Source organism: Moschus berezovskii, chromosome 14, assembly GCF_049115385.1.
Source record: "Moschus berezovskii isolate FMDL1 chromosome 14, NW_MosBer_1.0, whole genome shotgun sequence".
Taxonomy (NCBI): Eukaryota; Metazoa; Chordata; class Mammalia; order Artiodactyla; family Moschidae; genus Moschus; species Moschus berezovskii.
This window is the reverse complement of record NC_142473.1, coordinates 24172676-24191334: the sequence shown is the minus strand read 5'-3', so window position 1 is coordinate 24191334 and position 18659 is coordinate 24172676. Positions and strand designations below refer to the sequence as shown.

At 39.3% G+C, this 18659-nt stretch overlaps 1 protein-coding gene and 1 pseudogene across 3 annotated transcripts in view; one reads left to right on the top strand and one right to left on the bottom strand.

Moving 5' to 3' along the window:
- RDX (radixin) overlaps window positions 1-18659 on the top strand; it is a 106699-nt gene that overhangs the window by 40320 nt on the left and 47720 nt on the right. For all 3 annotated transcript variants that reach the window (XM_088842920.1, XM_055422989.2, XM_055422990.2), the window contains one exon: window positions 11071-11201. In XM_088842920.1, the coding sequence (XP_088699046.1) occupies window positions 11071-11201 (131 nt within the window). The remainder of the gene's footprint in view (window positions 1-11070; window positions 11202-18659) is intronic.
- On the bottom strand, window positions 3245-3400 carry LOC148775550 (putative ribosomal protein eL39-like 5 pseudogene; annotated as a pseudogene).

Here is an 18659-nt window from a genome sequence, read left to right as displayed (position 1 = left end):
CTTCCCATCTCCCACTCCATCCTACCCCTCTAGCTTGTAACTGGCCCCAGTTTTGGTTCCCTGAGTTATATAGCAAATTCCTTCACTGGCTGGCTATTTTGCATATGTTAATGTGTATGTTTCTGTTCTATTCTTCTCTCCATTCATCCCACCCTCTTTCTTGTATTCATCTCATTCATCTTATATTCCTCTCACCCTCTCCTTCCACCTGCTGTGTCCGTAAGTCTTATTTTTGCATCTCCATTGCTACTGGGCAAATAGGTTCATTAGTACCATCTTTCTAGGTTCCATATTTGCCTTAACATAGGATATTTGTTCTTCTCTTCTGACTTACTTCACTCTGTGTAGTAGGCTGTAGGTTTATTTACCCCATTAGCACTGACTCAAATGCGCCCCTTTTATGGGTGAGTAATATTCCATTTTGTATATGTACCACAGCTTCTTCATCCATTCATGGACATCTAGGTTGCTTCCATGTCTTAGCTATTATAAATAGTGCTGCAGTGAACATCGGGGTATGTGTGTCTTTTCAGTTACGGTTTTCTCAGAGTATATGCCTATTGGTGGGATGATTGGGTCATATGGTAGTCTTAGTCCTAGATTTTTACGGAATCTCCTTACTGTCTTCCATAGTGGCTGTATCAGTTTACATTCCACCTAACATTGCAGCAACATGTATAGCATGTTCGGAAGTGTTCTGGTTTCATTCTTTCACACGTAGCTGTCCAGTTTTCGTAGCACCACTTATTGGAGAGACTGTCTTTGCCTCAGTGTATATTCTTGCCTCCTATGTCAAAGATAAGGGTTTATCGCTGGCCTTTCTGTCTTGTTTCATTGGTGTATATTTATATTTTTGTGCCACTACCGTACTTCCTTGATGATTGTAGCTTTGTAGTAGTATACTCTGAAGTCAGGAACATTAATTCTTCCAGCTCCGTCTTTCTTTCTCAAGATTGCTTTGGCTGTTTGGAGTCTTTTGTGTTTCCATATGAATTGTGAGATGGTTTTTGTTCTAGTTCTGTGAGAAACGCCATTGGTGATTTGATAGGGTTTACACTGAATCTGTAGATTGCATTTGGTAGTTTAGTCATTTTCACAATATTGATTCTTCCAGTGCAGGAGAATGGGATATCTCTCCATCTGTTTGTGTTGTCTTTGTTTTCTTTCATCAGTGTCTTATAGTTTTCTGTGTATAGCTCTGTTTCCTTAGGTTGATTTATTCCTACGGTGTTCTTTTTGTTGCAGTGATAAATGGGATTGATTCTTTAATTTCTCTTTCTGACTTTTTGTTGTAGTTTTTGTGTATTGATTTGGTATCCTGTGATTAGCTCTAGTAATTTTCTGATGGTATTTTTAGGGTTTTCTATGTGTAGTACCATGTCATCTGCAAACAGTGAGAGTTTTACTGCTTCTTTCCAGTCTGGATTCTGTTTTCTTTAACTCTCTGATTGTCATAGCTAGGACTTCAAAACTTATGTTGAATAATAGTGGTGAGAATGGGCCCCCTTGTCTTGTTTCTGATATTAGAGGGGATGCTTTCAGGTTTTCACCATTGAGAATAATGTTTACTGTGGGTTTATCATTTATGGCCTTTATTATGTTGAGGTAGGTTCCTTCTATGCCCATTTTTTAAAGAGTTTTATCATAAATGGGTTCTGAATTTTTTTTCAAAAGCTTTTTCTGCATCTATTGAGATGATCTTATAGTTTTTATCACTCAGTTTGCTAATATGGTGTATCACATTGATTGATTTGCGTATATTGAAGAATCCTTGCATCCCTGGGATCATGGTGTGTGATCTTTTTTTCTTTTTCCCCAAATAAGTTTCACATATTTATTACTGAGCCTCATAGACTGCTAGCAAGGAAACAAGAAACATTAGGAGCCAAGCTTTCCATCTCTCCTGTTAAGTTTAGACAGTTGTGATTCTCCAAGCCAGGCTTCAGCAGTATGTAAACCGTGAACTCCCAGATGTTCAAGCAGGTTTTAGAAAAGGCAGAGGCACCAGAGATCAAATTGCCAACATCCGCTGGATCATGGAGAAAGCAAGAGAGTTTCAGAAAAACATCTGTTTCTGCTTCATTGACTATGCCAAAGCCTTTGACTGTGTCGATCACAATAAACTGTGGAACATTCTGAAACAGATGGGAATCCCAGACCACCTGACCTGCCTCTTGAGAAACCTGTATGCAGGTCAGGAAGCAACAGTTAGAACTGGACATGGAACAACAGACTGGTTCCAAATAGGAAAAGGAGTACGTCAAGGTTGTATATTGTCACCCTGCTTATTTAACTTATATGCAGAGTACATCATGAGGAACGCTGGGCTGGAAGAAGCACAAGCTGGAATCAAGATTGCTGGGAGAAATATCAATCACCTCAGATATGCAGATGACACCACTCTTATGGCAGAAAGTGAAGAGGAACTCAAAAGCCTCTTGATGAAAGTGAAAGAGGAGAGTGAAAAGGTTGGCTTGAAGCTCAACATTCAGAAAACAAAGATCATGGCATCTGGTCCCATCACTTCATGGGAAATAGATGGAAAAACAGTGGAGACAGTGTCAGACTTTATTTTTTTGGGCTCCAAAATCACTGCGGATGCTGATTGCAGCCATGAAATTAAAAGACGCTTACTCCTTGGAAGGAAAGTTATGACCAACCTTGATAGTATATTAAAAAGCAGAGACATTAGTTTGCCAACCAAGGTCTGTCTAGTCAAGGCAATGGTTTTTCCCGTGGTCATGTATGGATGTGAGAGTTGGACTGTGAAGAAAGCTGAGCGCCGAAGAATCGATGCTTTTGAATGTGGTGTTGGAGAAGACTCTTGAGAGTCCCTTATACTGCAAGGAGATCCAACCAGTCCATTCTAAAGGAGATCAATCCTGGATGTTCATTGGAGGGGCTGATGCTAAAGCTGAAGCTGCAATACTTTGGCCACCTCATGCGACGAATTGACTCACTGGAAAAGACTCTGATGCTGGGAAAGGTTGGGGGCGGGAGGAGAAGGGGACGACGGAGAATGAGATGGCTGGATGGCATCACCGACTCTGTGGACATGAGTTTGAGTGAACTCCGGGAGTTGGTGATGGACAGGGAGGCCTGGCGTGCTGTGATTCATGGGGTCGCGGAGAGTCGGACACGACTGAGCGACTGAACTGAACTGATGTTCCAGCTGTGATCTGGCTGGTTAATATGCAGATGGTCTTAACACACAGCATGTGTTCCACTTTATATGTGACACTTCTTATAGACCCAGCTTGGTTTTTTTTCTCCAGTGTCTTTTCTTGGAATTGTCCCTGATCTTACTAGTTTTCATTCGAATCCATTGAGGAATGGGACAATTCTGCTTTTGTTTCTTGGCCAGGATTTGCTTGACCCTGAAAGTCTTGTGAGAAGACATTGAGAGAAACAAACTCAACCACACATAGGATGGTGGAGAAAAGAAAAGCGCATGTATGATCTTTATGATGTGTTGTTGAATTCTGTTTGCTGGAAGTTTCTTGAGGATTTCTGCGTCTGTGTTCATCAGTGACATTGGCCTGTAGTTTCCTTTTTCTGTGCTGTCTTTTTCTGGTTTTGGTATCAGGGTGATGGTGGCCTCATAGAATGAGTTAGGAAGTGTTCCTTCCTCTGCAGTTTTTTGAAAAAGTTTCAGAAGGGTAGGCACTAGCTCCTCTCTAAATGTTTAATAGATTTCACCTGTGAAGCCGTCTGGCCCTGAACTTTTGTTTGAGGGAGATTTTTGATCAGTTTCCATTTTAGTGCTTATACTTGCCTTGTTCATAGTTGCTATTTTTTCCTGGCTCAGTCTTGGAAGGTTGAACTTTTCTAAGAATCTGTCCATTTCTTCCAGGTTGTTCATTTTATTGGCATATAGTTTCTTGTAATAGTCTCTTCTGATTCTTTGTATTTCTGCGTTACCTGTTGTAACCTGTCCTTTTTCATTTCTAATTTTGTTGATTTGATTTTTTCTTGAGGAGTCTGGCTAATGGTTTGTCCGTTTTGTTTACGTCCTTAAAGAATCAACTTTTAGTTTTATTACTCTTTACTATTTCCTTCATTTCTTTTTCATTTGTTTCTGCTCTGATCTTGATTTTTTTCCTTCTACTAATTTTGGGGTTTTATTGTTCTCCTTTTTCAGTTGTTTTAGGTGTAAAGTTAGTTGTCTATTCGATGTTTTTGTTTCTTAAGATAGGATTGTCTTGCTGTAAACTTCCTCTTAGAACTGTTTTCGCTGCATCCCATGGGTTTTTGGTTGTTGTGTTTTCGTTGTCATTTGTTTCCAGGAATGGTTGATTTCTCATCTTACTTCTTCAGTAACCTGTTAATTTTTAAGAAATGTATTTAGTCTCCACACATGTGTGGTTTACAGTTGTTGTTTTTTTTCCTTTGTAATTGATATCTAGTCTCATATTCTTGTGGTCAGAGAAGATGCTTGATATGATTTCCATTTTTTAAAATTTATTGAGAATTGATTTGTGGTCTATCCTGGAAAATGTTCCATCTGCACTTGAGAGGAAAGTGTATTCCTTTGCATTTGGATGGAATGTCCTGAAGATATCAACTAGGTCCATATGACCTAATGTGGCATTTAAGGCTTGTGTTTCCTTAATTTTCTGTTTTGATGAACTGTTAATTGGTGTAAGTGGGATATTAAAATCCATAGTGTTGTGTTACTGTCAATTTCTCCTTTTATGTCTGTGTTTGCCTTATGTATTGAGGGACACCTGTGTTGGGTGCATAGATATTTGCCATTGTTATGTCTTCTTGGATTGATCATTATGTAGTGTGCTTCCTTATCTGTTATAATATTGTTTTAAGGTCTGTTTTGTCTGTCAGGATTGCTACTCTGACTTTCTTTTGATTTCCATTTTGCGTGGAATGTCTTTCCATCTTTTCACTTTCAGTCTATGTGTGTCTCTAGGTCTGAAGTGGGTCTCTTGTCGATAGCATATGTATGGGTCATGTTTTTGTATCCATTCAGTCAGTCTGTGTCTTTTGGTTGGAGCATTTAATCCATTTACATTTAAAGTAATTATTGATATGTATGTTCCTATTGGAATTTTCTTAATTGTTTTGGGCTTATTTTTGTAGATCTTTTCCTTCTTTTGTGTTTCCTTCCTGTGGAAGTCCCTTTAACTTTATCTGTAAAGCTGGTTTTGTGGTACTAAATTCTCTTAACTTTTTCTTGTCTGAAAGGTTTTAATTTCTCTATCAAATACGAATGAGATTCTTGCCAGGTAGAGTAATCTTGGTTGTAGATTTTTCCCTTTTAGTACTTTAAATATATCCTGCCATTCTCTTCTGGCCTACAAAGTTCCTGCTGAAAGATATCTGTTAATCGAATGGGATTTTCCTTGTATGTTGCTTGTTGCTTTTCCCTTGCTGCTTTTAATCGTCTCTCTTTGTGTTTAATCTTTATTAGTTTGACTAGTATGTGTCTCAGTGTGTATCTCCTTGGGTGTATACTGTATAGGACTCTGCACTTCTTGGACTTGATTGTTTCTTTTCATATGTTGGGGAAATTTTCAAATATAGTATCTTCAAATATTTTCTGAGACCCTTTTTTTCTTTTCTAGTACTGGGACACCTATAATCTGATTGCTGGTGTGTTTAATATTGTCTGAGAGGTCTCTGCTATCCTCAATTCTTTTCATTCTTCTTCCATTAGTCTGCTCTTCAGAAGTTATTTCCACCATTGCATTCTTCTGCCTCAGTTATTCTGGTATTGATTGCTTTTAGAGTATTTTTACTTCCCTGGTGGCTGAGGTGGTAAAGAGCTTGCCTGCAGTGTGGGAGATATCTGGGTTCAGTCCCTGGGTTGGGAAGATGCCCTGGAGAAGGGAATACTAACCTACTCCAGTACTCTTGCCTACAGAATTCAATGGACAGAAGAGTCTGGCAGGCTACAGTCCATGGGGTCGCAAAGGGTCAGACCCGACTGAGCTATTAACATACTAGAGTATTTTAAATTTCATTATGTATTGTACATCTCTGTTTATTCTTTATTTCTTCTAGGTCCATGTTAAATGTGTTAATTGATCCTTGCATTTTGTCCATTCTGATTTTGAGGTTTGGATCATCTTTATTATCATTACTCTGAATTCTCTTTCAAATGGTTTGCCTGTTTCCTCTTCATTTATTTGGTCTTCTGAGTTTCTGTCTTGTTCCTTCATTTGTGCAGTATTTCTCTGCCTTTTCATTTTTATTCTAACGTACTGTGTTTGAGACCTCCTTTTCCCAGGCTTTCAGGTTGTATTCCTTTTTCCTTTTGGTTTCTGCCCTCAATGGGTAAGGTTTGTCCAGTGGTTTGTGTAGCCTTTGTGTTGGGAGTGACTTCTGCTTGTGTTCTGGTGAAAGGAGGTGAGGTTCCCCCCCCGCCCCGCCCAGCTTCTGAATGGGCATGGCTGTGTGAGGTGGTATATTTTGGGGTGTCTGGTAATCCTTTCTGCTGATTAATGGTTGGGTTTATAATTTTGTCTTGTTCATTGTTTGGGTGAGGTGTCCTGCACTGGGGTACTGCCAGCAGTTGGGTGATGCTGGGTCTTTTTAACACAGTTAACAACCCCATGATTCCTGTCTTGGATTCCATGAAAGGTTCCAACCTATCATTAGTGAGTATTTATTGCCTGCTTTGTATACAGTAGGAATTCATTAACTCTATTTCATTTGAACACCTGAAGGTTGTTTTATGTTAGTCCAGCCACATGGGGATTGATGGTTTTTCAGAAGTGGCATGTCAAGTCTTCGTTTATTCCCTGCTTTATAGGTCAGAGAGAGAAGTGACAACTGTGTATGTGGAAATAATTTCGGTCAAGCCCAATGACAAAGGAGCCAGCAGACATACTTGGGGGAATGCGCAGAAGTGTGCTGCTGGAGTCCCTTGGGCAAGAACAGTAGTTGGGAAGAGGCAGTAGAAGGCCTCTTTCACTACAATACATTGGCATATGTAGCTATATCCTCCTGCATAACTCTCATAACTTATTTTTAATAGTGAAAATGATATTCTTTTCCATGGGTTATTAGTCGTGTAGTCTGTGTTCTTAAATCACTTGAATCCAAATCAAATTGAGTTTACAATGTAGAGTGAGATAGCTACCTACCAGTTGTAGGTTAGCTATGGGATTGTCTGTGTCACAGCTGACTGCCTGTATGCCTGGGACTCAGCTGATGTCATACCAAAGAATACAGGCTTTGGAATTAGATAAATCTGGGTTTGAATTCTAGTACTTGTTGAACAAGTAACTTCTTACCCACTATTCTCTTATCCTTACTGTGAAAATAATAGTCCTTTCAAGAGTTTTTGTGAGAAATAATAGTGTCAGTATAGAAACATTTAGCAGAGTACCTAATACCTAATTAAGTAGTAGCAGTAAATAATTTTTAATATTACTAGTACATAGTTTGAATAGAAGTTGAATATATTTTGCTTTTTAGTCTTCATTTTAAGAAAAATGTAATTGGTGCCATCTGATATTCTTTAAAAAGTAATGTATTCGAATATGGGGCTTCTCAGGTGGCTCAGTGGTAAGGAATCTTGACCTGCATACAGGTTTCTCAGGAGGCAGGTGAGGTGGTCTGGTATTCCTATCTCTTTAAGAATTTTCCACAGTTTGTTGTGATCCATACAATCAAAGGCTTTAGTGTAGCCAATGAAGTGTAAGTAGATGTTTTTTTGGAATTCTCTTGCTTTTTCTATGATCCAGCTAATGTTGCCAATTTGATCTCTGGTTCCTCTGCCTTTTCTAAATCCAGCTTCAACATCTGGAAGTTCTCAGTTCATGTACTGTTGAAGCCTAGCTTGAAGAATTTTGAGCATTACTTTGCTAGTGTGTGAAATGAGTGCGATTGTGTGGTAGTTTGAACATTCTTTGGCATTGCCTTTCTTTGGGATTGGAATGAAAACTGACCTTTTTCAGTCCTGTGACTGCTGAGTTTTCAAATTTGCTGGCATACTTAGCACAGCACTTTAACAGCATTATCTTTTAGGATTTGAAAAGGCTCAACTGGAATTCTATCACCTCCACTAACTTTGTTCATAGTGATGCTTCTTAAGGCCCACTTGACTTCACACTTGGGAATTTTGGCTCGAGGTGAATGATAACACCGTCATAGTTAGCAGGGTTGTGAAGATCTTTTTTTGTGTAGTTCTGTGTATTCTTGCCGCCTCTTCTTAGTATCTTCTGCTTCTGTTATTTTCATATTGTTTCTGTCCTTTATTGTGCCCATCTTTGCATGAAATGTTCCCTTGATATATCTAATTTTCTTGAAGAGATTGCTCTGTAGTCTTTCTCATTCTATTGTTTTCTTCTATTTCTTTTCATTGCTTACTTAGCAAGCCTCTCTTATCTCCCCTGGCTATTTTTTGGAACTTCATTCAGATGGATATCTCTTTCCTTTTCTCCTTTGCCTTTCGCTTCTCTTCTTTTCTCAGGTACTTGTAAAGGTCTCTTCAGACAACCATTTTGCCTTTTGTGTTTCTTTTTCTTGGGGATGGTTTTGATGACCACTTCCTATACAGTGTTATGAACCTCCATCTGTAGTTCTTCAGGCACTCTGTCTCTGTCTCAGATCTGATCCCGTGAATCTATTTGTCACCTGCACTGTGTAATCATAAGGAATTTGTTTAGGTCATACCTGAATGGTCTAGTGGTTTTCCCTACAAAAAGAAACTAGGTATCACTAAGAAATGTGGAGAGCCAAAGTCATTCGTGTTAATTGAATGGGTATTAGTTGGTGATCGGTGTCGGCCGGTGAGAATTCTTGTGAGATGAGAAATACATGCCCCTTGTAAGAGTGCAGCATAGTAAACTTATAAAACACTTTAAATTTCATTATCAAGTTAAATACTGGCTATACATTTATTTCATTTTTCAGTATAAAGACTAAAATTCCTCCCCCCAATTTGCTTGTTGTTATCTTCAGTCTTTTTTTCTTGCTTCCATGTCTCCTTTACCTCCATCCTTGAGGAAGAACAAGTGAAACATCAGTAGGGAAAAGGTAAGCAGCACCAGTGCCCACCTCCAGAAGGGGCCATCTGTGTGCCAGCGCAGGACTTGAAAAGTTCTGAGTTTATTGCAGCCTTTGGTCTTCAGATCTGGTGAGATGTAAGTATTCATGAAGTGTCTCAGGGTCTCAGAGTCTCAGGGTGGAAGCTAAACTGTCTTGGAGACTGTGGCAGCGCTGGATTTGACTGAGCAGGGACTGAGGAGTGATGTTGGCAGGCTATTCAACATCTTAGAGTAGCAGGCAGCCTGGCATGGAAAAAGTAGCTCTTGACCATACTAGCAATGACTTGAGAAATACTGTGTTCTTGATGTCACAGACAAGTTTGCTTTTTCGGCTTTCTAAAGAATACAGAAAGGACAGCAATATCTGTGGGGCCCTCAGGCCCTTATTTTTCTCAAGGAAATTGGGATGCTCAAACTTTCTTAAACCTGTGTAACCCCTGACTCCTAGGGCGGTAGGGGCTGTTTACCTGTATATACTCTGTCGACTGAGATAGGATGAAAGAGGTGAATGTGCTAAAAGTGAGTCCAAGTGTTGGGGACAGAGGGTCACTTAGTTATTCAATATTCCTTCTGGCTGTTGAAAAAGTACCTTGTAGGGAAGTCTAGAACAGAGGTGGAGTTCCCCTCTCATGAATGAACTCCAGGCCCTAGATTATTAAATGCTGTGAGGGTTCATTAAAACCAGTTGGGAAGATATGGTCACCCTTACACTTAATGCATAGGCCTACATTTCTTGCTGACTTGTTACAACTCTACCTGTTTGCCCCAAAGCTGGAGTCTCTTTTCGTATTGAAAGCAGATAGGTACTAGGAGCTGCAGGAAGAAATAGGTAATAAAACTTTGCTGATAAGCTTATCAGAGATTGCAAGTTGAGAAACTACGTGATTTGGGCTTGAAATTCAGAATTGACATCAAATGGCAGCTATGTCTTTTGTAAATATTTAGGTATATTTAGATAAGTTTTAGATGAAAGCATTTTTCTTTTTTTAACTAAAAGAGAAAATTATTCCCATTGAAGTTGATAATATTATCTGATAATTAGATCTTATTCATCATTATATTTCTGGCCCTGAACATAGAGTCTGATCCACAGTAAGCCTTTGGTAGATGTTTGTTAAATGAATTTGGCTATATTTAGGCCCATGGCCGGAGAAGGCAATGGCAAGCCACTCCAGTACTCTTGCCTAGAAAATCCCATGGATGGAGGAGACTGGTAGGCTGCAGTCCGTGGGGTCGCTAAGGGTCGGACACGACTGAGCGACTTCACTTTTCACTTTTCACTTTCACACATTTGAGAAGGAAATGGCAACCCACTCCACTGTTCTTGCCTGGAGAATCTCAGGGACGGGGGAGCCTGGTGGGCTTCCGTCTATGGGGTCACACAGAGTTGGACACGACTGAAGTGACTTAGCAGCAGCAGCAGCAGGCCCATGGCAGATGCATCTAAATGACAAAAGCACTCGTTCCCACCAAACTCTCAGGAGGATCTTTTTAGATAGCACTAGATGCATACTGTCATTCTAAGGGATTTGTCAAAGGAGATAAAACTGATTTGTTGTCTTGTATCCAAGTTTAAGTTGATACTACCTTAGAAATTAAACTTGTATTAATTCTTAAGGTTGAAATATTTTGCCCTTCCATGTTAATTTGCTGTTTAAAGTTAAACAGCCTGTGTACTCCCTTCAAACCTTTGCTGTTTCTGCCAGTGGGTGGTTCCTGCTAATCTAAAGAAGGCATGTTCATGGGTATGGCAACTGTGCAGTTAACTCGTTTTGTGCTCACATATAATTTATTTTCAGGAGTTCATTTTAAATGGTCACTGACTATAGTTTTTGTGACCTTACAATAAAAGATATATTTTAATCCAGTGTGTGTATATGTAACAGTGTTGTAGTCCTATATTCTTAACTGTATGATTTTTAATACATCTAAATATAATGAATACTTAAAATATTGCTATGCTGTCATTTCTTCTTAGTTGAATCACAGTTAGTACTTAGGTTTCATGTATATATTTTCATATATTAATTTGTAACAACACAGTGTAATTCCTTTTAAGGGCTCAATTAGAGAATGAAAAGAAGAAAAGAGAAATAGCAGAAAAGGAAAAGGAAAGAATAGAACGTGAAAAGGAAGAGCTGATGGAACGTCTGAGGCAAATTGAAGAACAGACAATGAAAGCCCAGAAAGGTAAAAGTTTCTTTTTGATACTGGATTCAAAATTGTTGCTCTGTCATCAGATAATATAGTATTTCATAATACTATTAAATCTTAATTGTCTTTTTTTAATATATTTTTTAATTGGAGGAAAATTGCTTTACAGTGCCGTATGACATGAATCAGCCATAATTGTGCATATGTTCCCTCCGTCTTGAGCTTCCCGCCACCCTACCCCTCCAGGTCATCACAGAGTACCAGACTGAGCTCCTGTCTTATCCAGTGGCTTCCCACGAGCTATTTATTTGACACACGATGGTGTAGATAAGTCGATGCGACCTTCTCTATTCGTCCCACCCTCTCTTTCCCCCACTGTGTCCACAAGTCCATTCTCTACATCCGTGTCTCCATTCCTTCCCTGCAAATAGGTTCATCTATACTATTCTTCTAGATTATACATACAATGAAAATTATTATGCCATGTTTGGTTTCCTCTTTCTGACTTAATTCATTCTGTATAATAGGCTTTAGGCTCATCCACATCACTACAACTGACTCAAATTTGTTCCTTTTTGCGGATGACTGATATTCTTTTATTTTTATGTACCATAGCTTGTTTATCCATTTATCTGTTAATGAACATCTAGGTTACTTCCGTTTCTTATATAGACCTCAGTTCAGTTCAGTCTTTCAGTCGTGTCTGACTCTTTGTGATCCCATGAATCACAGCACGCCAGGCTTCCCTGTCTATCACCAACTCCCGGAGTTTACTCAAACTCGTGTCCATTGAGTCGGTGATGCCATCCAATCATCTTATCCTCTGTCGTCACCTTCTTCTCCTGCCCTCAATGTTTCCCAGCATCAGGGTCTTTTCAAATGAGTCAGCTTTTCACATCAGGTGGCCAAAGTATTGGAGTTTCAGCTTCAACATCTCAAGAGTCTTCTCCAATACCACAGTTCAAAGAAGAGCATCGATTCTTCGGCACTCAGCTTTCTTTATACTCCAACTCTCACATCCATACATGACTACTGGAAAAACCATAGCCTTGACTAGACGGACCTTTGTTGACAAAGTAATGTCTCTGCTTTTTAACATGCTTTCTAGGTTGGTCATAACTTTCCTTCCAAGGAGTAAGTGTCTTTTAATTTCATGGCTGCAGTCACCATCTGCAGTGACTTTAGAGCCCAGAAAAATAAAGTCGGCCAATGTTTCACCATCTATTTCCCATGAAGTGATGGGACCAGATGCCATGATCTTAGTTTTCTGAATGTTGAGCTTCAAGCCAACCTTTTCACTCTCTTCTTTCACTTTCATCAAGAGGCTCTTTAGTTCTTCTTCACTTTCTACCCTAACACCTAAGGGTGGTGTCATCTGCATATCTGAGGTTATTGATAGTTCTCCCAGCAATCTTGATTCCAGCTTGTGCTTCTTCCAGCCCAGCATTTCTCATGACGTACTCTGCATGTAAGTTAAATAAGCAGGGTGACAATATACAGCCTTGATGTACTCCTTTTCCTATTTGGAACCAGTCTGTTGTTCCATGTCCAGTTCTAACTGTTGCTTCCCGACCTGCATACAGGTTCCTCAAGAGGCAGGTCAGGTGGTCTGGTATTCTCATCTCTCAGAATTTTCCACAGTTTATTGTGATTCACACAGTCAAAGGCTTTGGCATAGTCAATAAAGCAGAAATAGATATTTTTCTGGAGCTCTCTTGCTTTTTCGATGATACAGTGGATGTTGGTAATTTGATCTCTGGTTCCTCTGCCTTTTCTAAAACCAGCTTGAACATCTGGAAGTTCACGGTTCACATATTGTTGAAGCCTGGCTTGGAGAATTTTGAGCATGACTTTACTAGCGTGTGAGATGAGTGCAATTGTGCGGTAGTTTGAGCATTCTTTGGCATTGCCTTTCTTTGGGATTGGAAAGAAAACTGACCTTTTCCAGTCCTGTGGCCATTGCTGAGTTTTCCAAATTTAGTGGCCTAATGAGTGCAGCACTTTCACAGCATCATCTTTCAGGATTTGAATGTATATAGACCTAATTTCATTTAATTGCCAATTTATACTTCAGTTCAGTTCAGTTCAGTCGCTCAGTCGTGTCCGACTCTTTGTGACCCCATGAATCACAGCACGCCAGGCCTCCCTGTCCATCACCAAATCCTGGAGTTCACTCAAACTCATGTCCATCAAGTCGGTGATGCCATCCAGCCATCTCATTCTCTGTCGTCCCCTTCTCCTGCCCCCAATCCTTCCCAGCATCAGAGTCTTTTCCAGTGAGTCAGCTCATCGCATGAGGTGGCCGAAATATTGGAGTTTCAGCTTTAGCATCAGTCCTTCCAATGAACACCCAGGATTGATCTCCTTTAGAATGGACTGGTCGGATCTCCTTGAAGTCCAAGGGACTCTCAAGAGTCTTCTCCAGCACCGCAGTTCAAAAGCATCAATTCTTCAGCGCTCAACTTTCTTCACAGTCCAACTCTCACATCCATATATGACCACTGGGAAAACCATAGCCTTGACTAGACGGACCTTTGTTGGCAAAGTAATGTCTCTGCTTTTTAATATACTGTCTAGGTTGGTCATAACTTTCCTTCCAAGGAGTAAGCGTCTTTTAATTTCATGGCTGCAATCAGCATCCGCAGTGATTTTGGAGCCCAAAAAAATAAAGTCTGACACTGTCTCCACTGTTTTTCCATCTATTTCCCATGAAGTGATGGGACCAGATGCCATGATCTTTGTTTTCTGAATGTTGAGCTTCAAGCCAACCTTTTCACTCTCCTCTTTCACTTTCATCAAGAGGCTTTTGAGTTCCTCTTCACTTTCTGCCATAAGGGTGGTGTCATCTGCATATCTGAGGTTTTTGCTATTTCTCCCAGCAATCTTGATTCCAGCTCGTGCTTCTTCTAGCCCAGAGTACCTCATGATGTACTCTTTATATAAGTTAAATAAGCTGTATGACAATATACAGCCTTGATGTACTCCTTTTCCTATTTGGAACCAGTCTGTTGTTCCATGTACAGTTCTGACTGTTGCTTCCTGGCCTGCATATAGGTTTCTCAAGAGGCTGGTCAGGTGGTCTGGTATTCTCATTTCTTTCAGAATTTTCCACTTAGTGGAATTAAATCATAAACATTTTTAAGGTACATTCATGTATCCAATGCTCATATATTTGTTTTTCATTTACTTAAGCACTCAAATATTTTTATATGTACTTTTATTACACATTACAAATGACTGTATGTGTTAATTTTTTCCTTTGGACTCTCCAGGGTTCCATACACAAAAATACATTTTCAGTGCTTTCTGGCATTTAAACAAACTCTCTTAATGGATGTTTAAGTACTTTAAGGTATCTAGGTAATTTAAGGCGTTTTAAGCTATTCTATTTGAACTCTTCTAGAAATCACTCTCGAGTTTCAGTATATTAAAAAACACAGAACGTGTAGCCATGTTTTGTTTTTGATAGTATGTTTGGAAGAACCTACTTCCTAGACAGTAAGTAACCAAAATGTTACATTATATTAATGTTTTATTTTTTTAATATCGTTATTATTTGGCTGGATGAAGTGTTAGCTGTGGTAATGCAGGATCTTCCCTTTGTCATGTGGAATCTTTTTTTTTGGTGCATAGACTCTCTAGTTGTGTTACTTGGCATTTGGGATCCTAGTTCCTTGACCAGGGTTGAACTGGCGTTCCCTGAGTTGCAATTCAGATTCTTAACCACTGGACCATCAGGGAAGTCCCAACTACAGTGTATATTTAGAAGGGCTACATTTATATTTAACAAGTGTGGTTTATATAAAGCAACTTTAGAATAGACAAAAAATATACTGAGCAAAATAAAATGCTATGCTCCTTCTTAAGAATTAGTACTCGCTTTCCTGATGACCAGGAGAATCAGACTTTCAGTTCTATTGAAAATAGCTGTTATTCTTATTTAAGGTTTGTTTTTGCTCCTTGCATAAGCTGATGGGGAGATGCTCTTGAGCAGTGGGTAGAATAATTTGCCAGATGGGTAGCTAGAGGAGGAAGTCACAAAGATTGTTATAAAGGCACAAATTGATCATCCCAATTGTAAGATGATTGGAAATAATGTTTCCAAGAGAAGAAACAGAAACAGATTTTAAAAATCCCAAGATTTTACTCTGACTCATGAGGAACCTTACTTCTCAGAGCTGTAAGAGAACTGCAAACTGTTTAGTTGGAAACCCTGAGGTAGTAAAGAGACTTGTTTGCAGACCATAGCCCAAGGGTAAAACTTGTGTCCTGAATTCCGACTTGATGCTGTTTATATCACTGTTGGGCTTCCCTGGTGGCTCAGCTGGTACAGAATCATCCTGCAGTGTGGGAGACCTGGGTTGGATCTCTGGGTTGGGAAGATTCCCTGGAGAATGGAATGGCTACCCCCTCCAGTATTCTGGCCTGAAGAAGTCCATGGGGTCACAAAGAGTTGGACACTATTGCGCGAGTTTCACACACTACCACTGTAGGTGGTTTTCCATCAATTAAAGCAGATATTCACAATGTGCCAACTTTGTGTTGGATTTTAGACATACAGATACATAGTGTTCATGGGAGTGAAGCCTGTGTGCTTGACAGAAATGAGATGGATACATAAAAATTTTAATAAAGTTAGATAACATGTGCTAAGTGCTATGTGAAGAGTGTAAACAGTGTTTATATTAGAGGAAGAATCTTGGGAAAGAAAGCTTCAGTGTACTAAAGTGTTTTTTATAAGAGGAAAGTTTAAAGAAATTTATGATACTGCTTTGATTTTAAAGAGAAGATAGAAGGATAGCAGCTTTTCATTTATATAATTTATATTTTATACCTTTTCTGAGAGAATAACTGTTGGGGTCCTTTAATGGACCGGGACCTGGTAGTCCGGAGGTGATGATAAGAAAGTGAAAGAGAGAAAGAGGCTGATATTCCCTAGTTTACGCAGAAAACCATTAAAGTCTTTGGCACAGGACTTGCATCTCCCACGAAGGCACCGGGCGCCCTCTCAAGGGGGAGTGAAGGCACAGGACGCCTTCTCGAGAGAGTCTTAGAAGCCCGGGCAGGAGAGTGGGCAAGACGGGTCTCTATGCTCTAAGGAATCAGCCGAGGAGAGAGAAGGAGAGAGAGAGAGAAAGAAAGAAAGAAAGACATGGGGCCGCAAGCTCTGATGGAGCAAAGGTGCTTTAATGATTTCTCTCTGAGTATATAAAGACTGTGGTACAGGAAATTTCTTTCAACAATGATAAAGACCAGAAAACCAAACGTACAGTAACCGTTACCAAGGGAACAAGGGGTTAATAACGGTCCCAAGGTCAGGAGACAATCCATATCTCAAGAAAGAGGATCGAGAGTAAGCAGTTTTGTTATAAAGAGAATGTTTACTAAAAGAAGACCCAAGCCTGTCTCACACAATGACCTTAGTTCCTGGGAACAGTGTACTGTTCCACTTAAACAAAGGACTTGTGAGAAACAGCACACAGGAATCCTCCTGTTAAACATTCCCTGACCAATAGCTATTTACTAAATCTTTCAATCTTATTTATTTAGATGTGTGATAAAAAATATTACTGATTTGCATACCGACAAGTACTTAAGTAAGCGAGCACTAAAGAATATAAGGAAGATAGAATGCAAGAAAAAATATAGAGCATACTTGTCAAGACAGTTTCAAATTGGTCATCCTAAGGCGAAGGACATCCAGTTTTGCTTGTTTCCTCTTTTTTTTTCCTAATAATAAAGCTTTTCCAGGCTGTCCTAAACTCTGCATCAGTTGTCTTATAATTTATGCTAAATTTTCACTCAAATGATAAGTAACTCTAACCATTTATAAATCATGGTATTTAGTAGATAAATCCGTAATTTTTAGTGTGAAAGAAGCATATTTCATTATTGTCATTTTCTTAAAAAATTTATATTGATGGTATAATTTGAAATGTCACAAATAATTAAACAGAATCATGCTAACAGTTTGCATTGCCATATTCATTATTGTTAAATTATTTACCTTCCTTTGTCATTCTTTTAACTATTTTTAAGATAACATTGGTGATTGTATTTGAAATATTAGACAGCCAGACTTGAATTTAGTTTCTGTTCTAAAAAAATACCAAATATCAAAATGAATTTCCAACTTCATAAAAACAAACCATAGGAAAGAGTTACGGGTTTAGTGATTTCATTCTGGATACTTATTATCATAATGACCCATATAACCATGATGGTGTCATCAGTTACCTGGAGCCAAAGTGTAAAGTCCCAGTCATCCTTGAGTGTGAAGTCAAGTGGGCCTTAGGAAGCATCACTACGAACAAAGCTAGTGGAGGTTGTGGGATTCCAGCTGAGCTATTTCACATCCTAAAAGATGATGCTATTAAAGTGTTATACTCAATAGGCCGGCAAATTTGGAAAACTCAGCAGTGACTACAGGACTGGAAAAGGTCAGTTTTCATTCCAATCCAAAAAAAAGGCAGTGCCAAAGAATGTTAATACTACCACACAATTTTTCCACTCATTTCACACGCTAGCAAAGTAATGCTCAAAACTCTCCAAGCTAGGCTTCAACAGTGTGTGAACTGAGAAATTCCAGATGTTCGAGCCAGATTTAGAAAAGGCAGAGGAACCAGAGATCAAATTGCCAGCATCCATTGGATCATTGAAAAAGCAAGAGAATTTCAGAAAAACATCTATTTCATTGACTACACTAAAGCCTTTGTCTGTGTGGATCACAACAAACTGTGGAAAATTCTTCAAGAGATGGGAATACCAGACCACCTTACCTGCCTCCTGAGAAACCTGTATGCAGGTCAAGAATCAGCAGTTAGAGCCAGACGTGGAACCACAGACTAGTTCCATATTAGGAAAGGAGTACATCAAGGCGGTATATTGTCACCCTGCTTACTTAACTTCTATGCAGAGTATATCATGTGAAATGCTGGGCTAGAAGAAGCACAAGCTGGAATCAAGATTGCCGGGAGAAATATTAATAACCTCTGATGTGCAGATGATACCACCCTTATGGTACAAAGCGAAGTGGAACTAAAGAGTGTCTTGATGAAGTTGAAAGAGGAGAGTGAAAAAGCTGGCTGAAAACTCAACATTCAAATAACGAAGATCATGGCATCTGGACCCATCACTTCATGTCAAATAGATGGGAAAACAATGGAAACAGTGACAGACTTTATTTTCTTGGGTTTCAAAATCACTGAAGATGGTGACTGCAGCCATGAAATTAAAAGATGCTTACACCTTGGAAGAAAAGCTATGAAAAATGTAGACAACATATTAAAAAACAGACATTACTTTGCAGACAAAGGTCAGTGTAGTCAAAGCTGTGGTTTTTCCAGTAGTCATGTGTGCTTGTGAGAGTTGGACAGTAAAGAAGTGTGAGAGCCAAAGAATTGATGCTTTTGAACTGTGATGGAGAAGACTCTTGAGAGTCCCTTGGACTGCAGGGATACCCAACCAGTCCATCCTAAAGGAAATCAGTCCTGA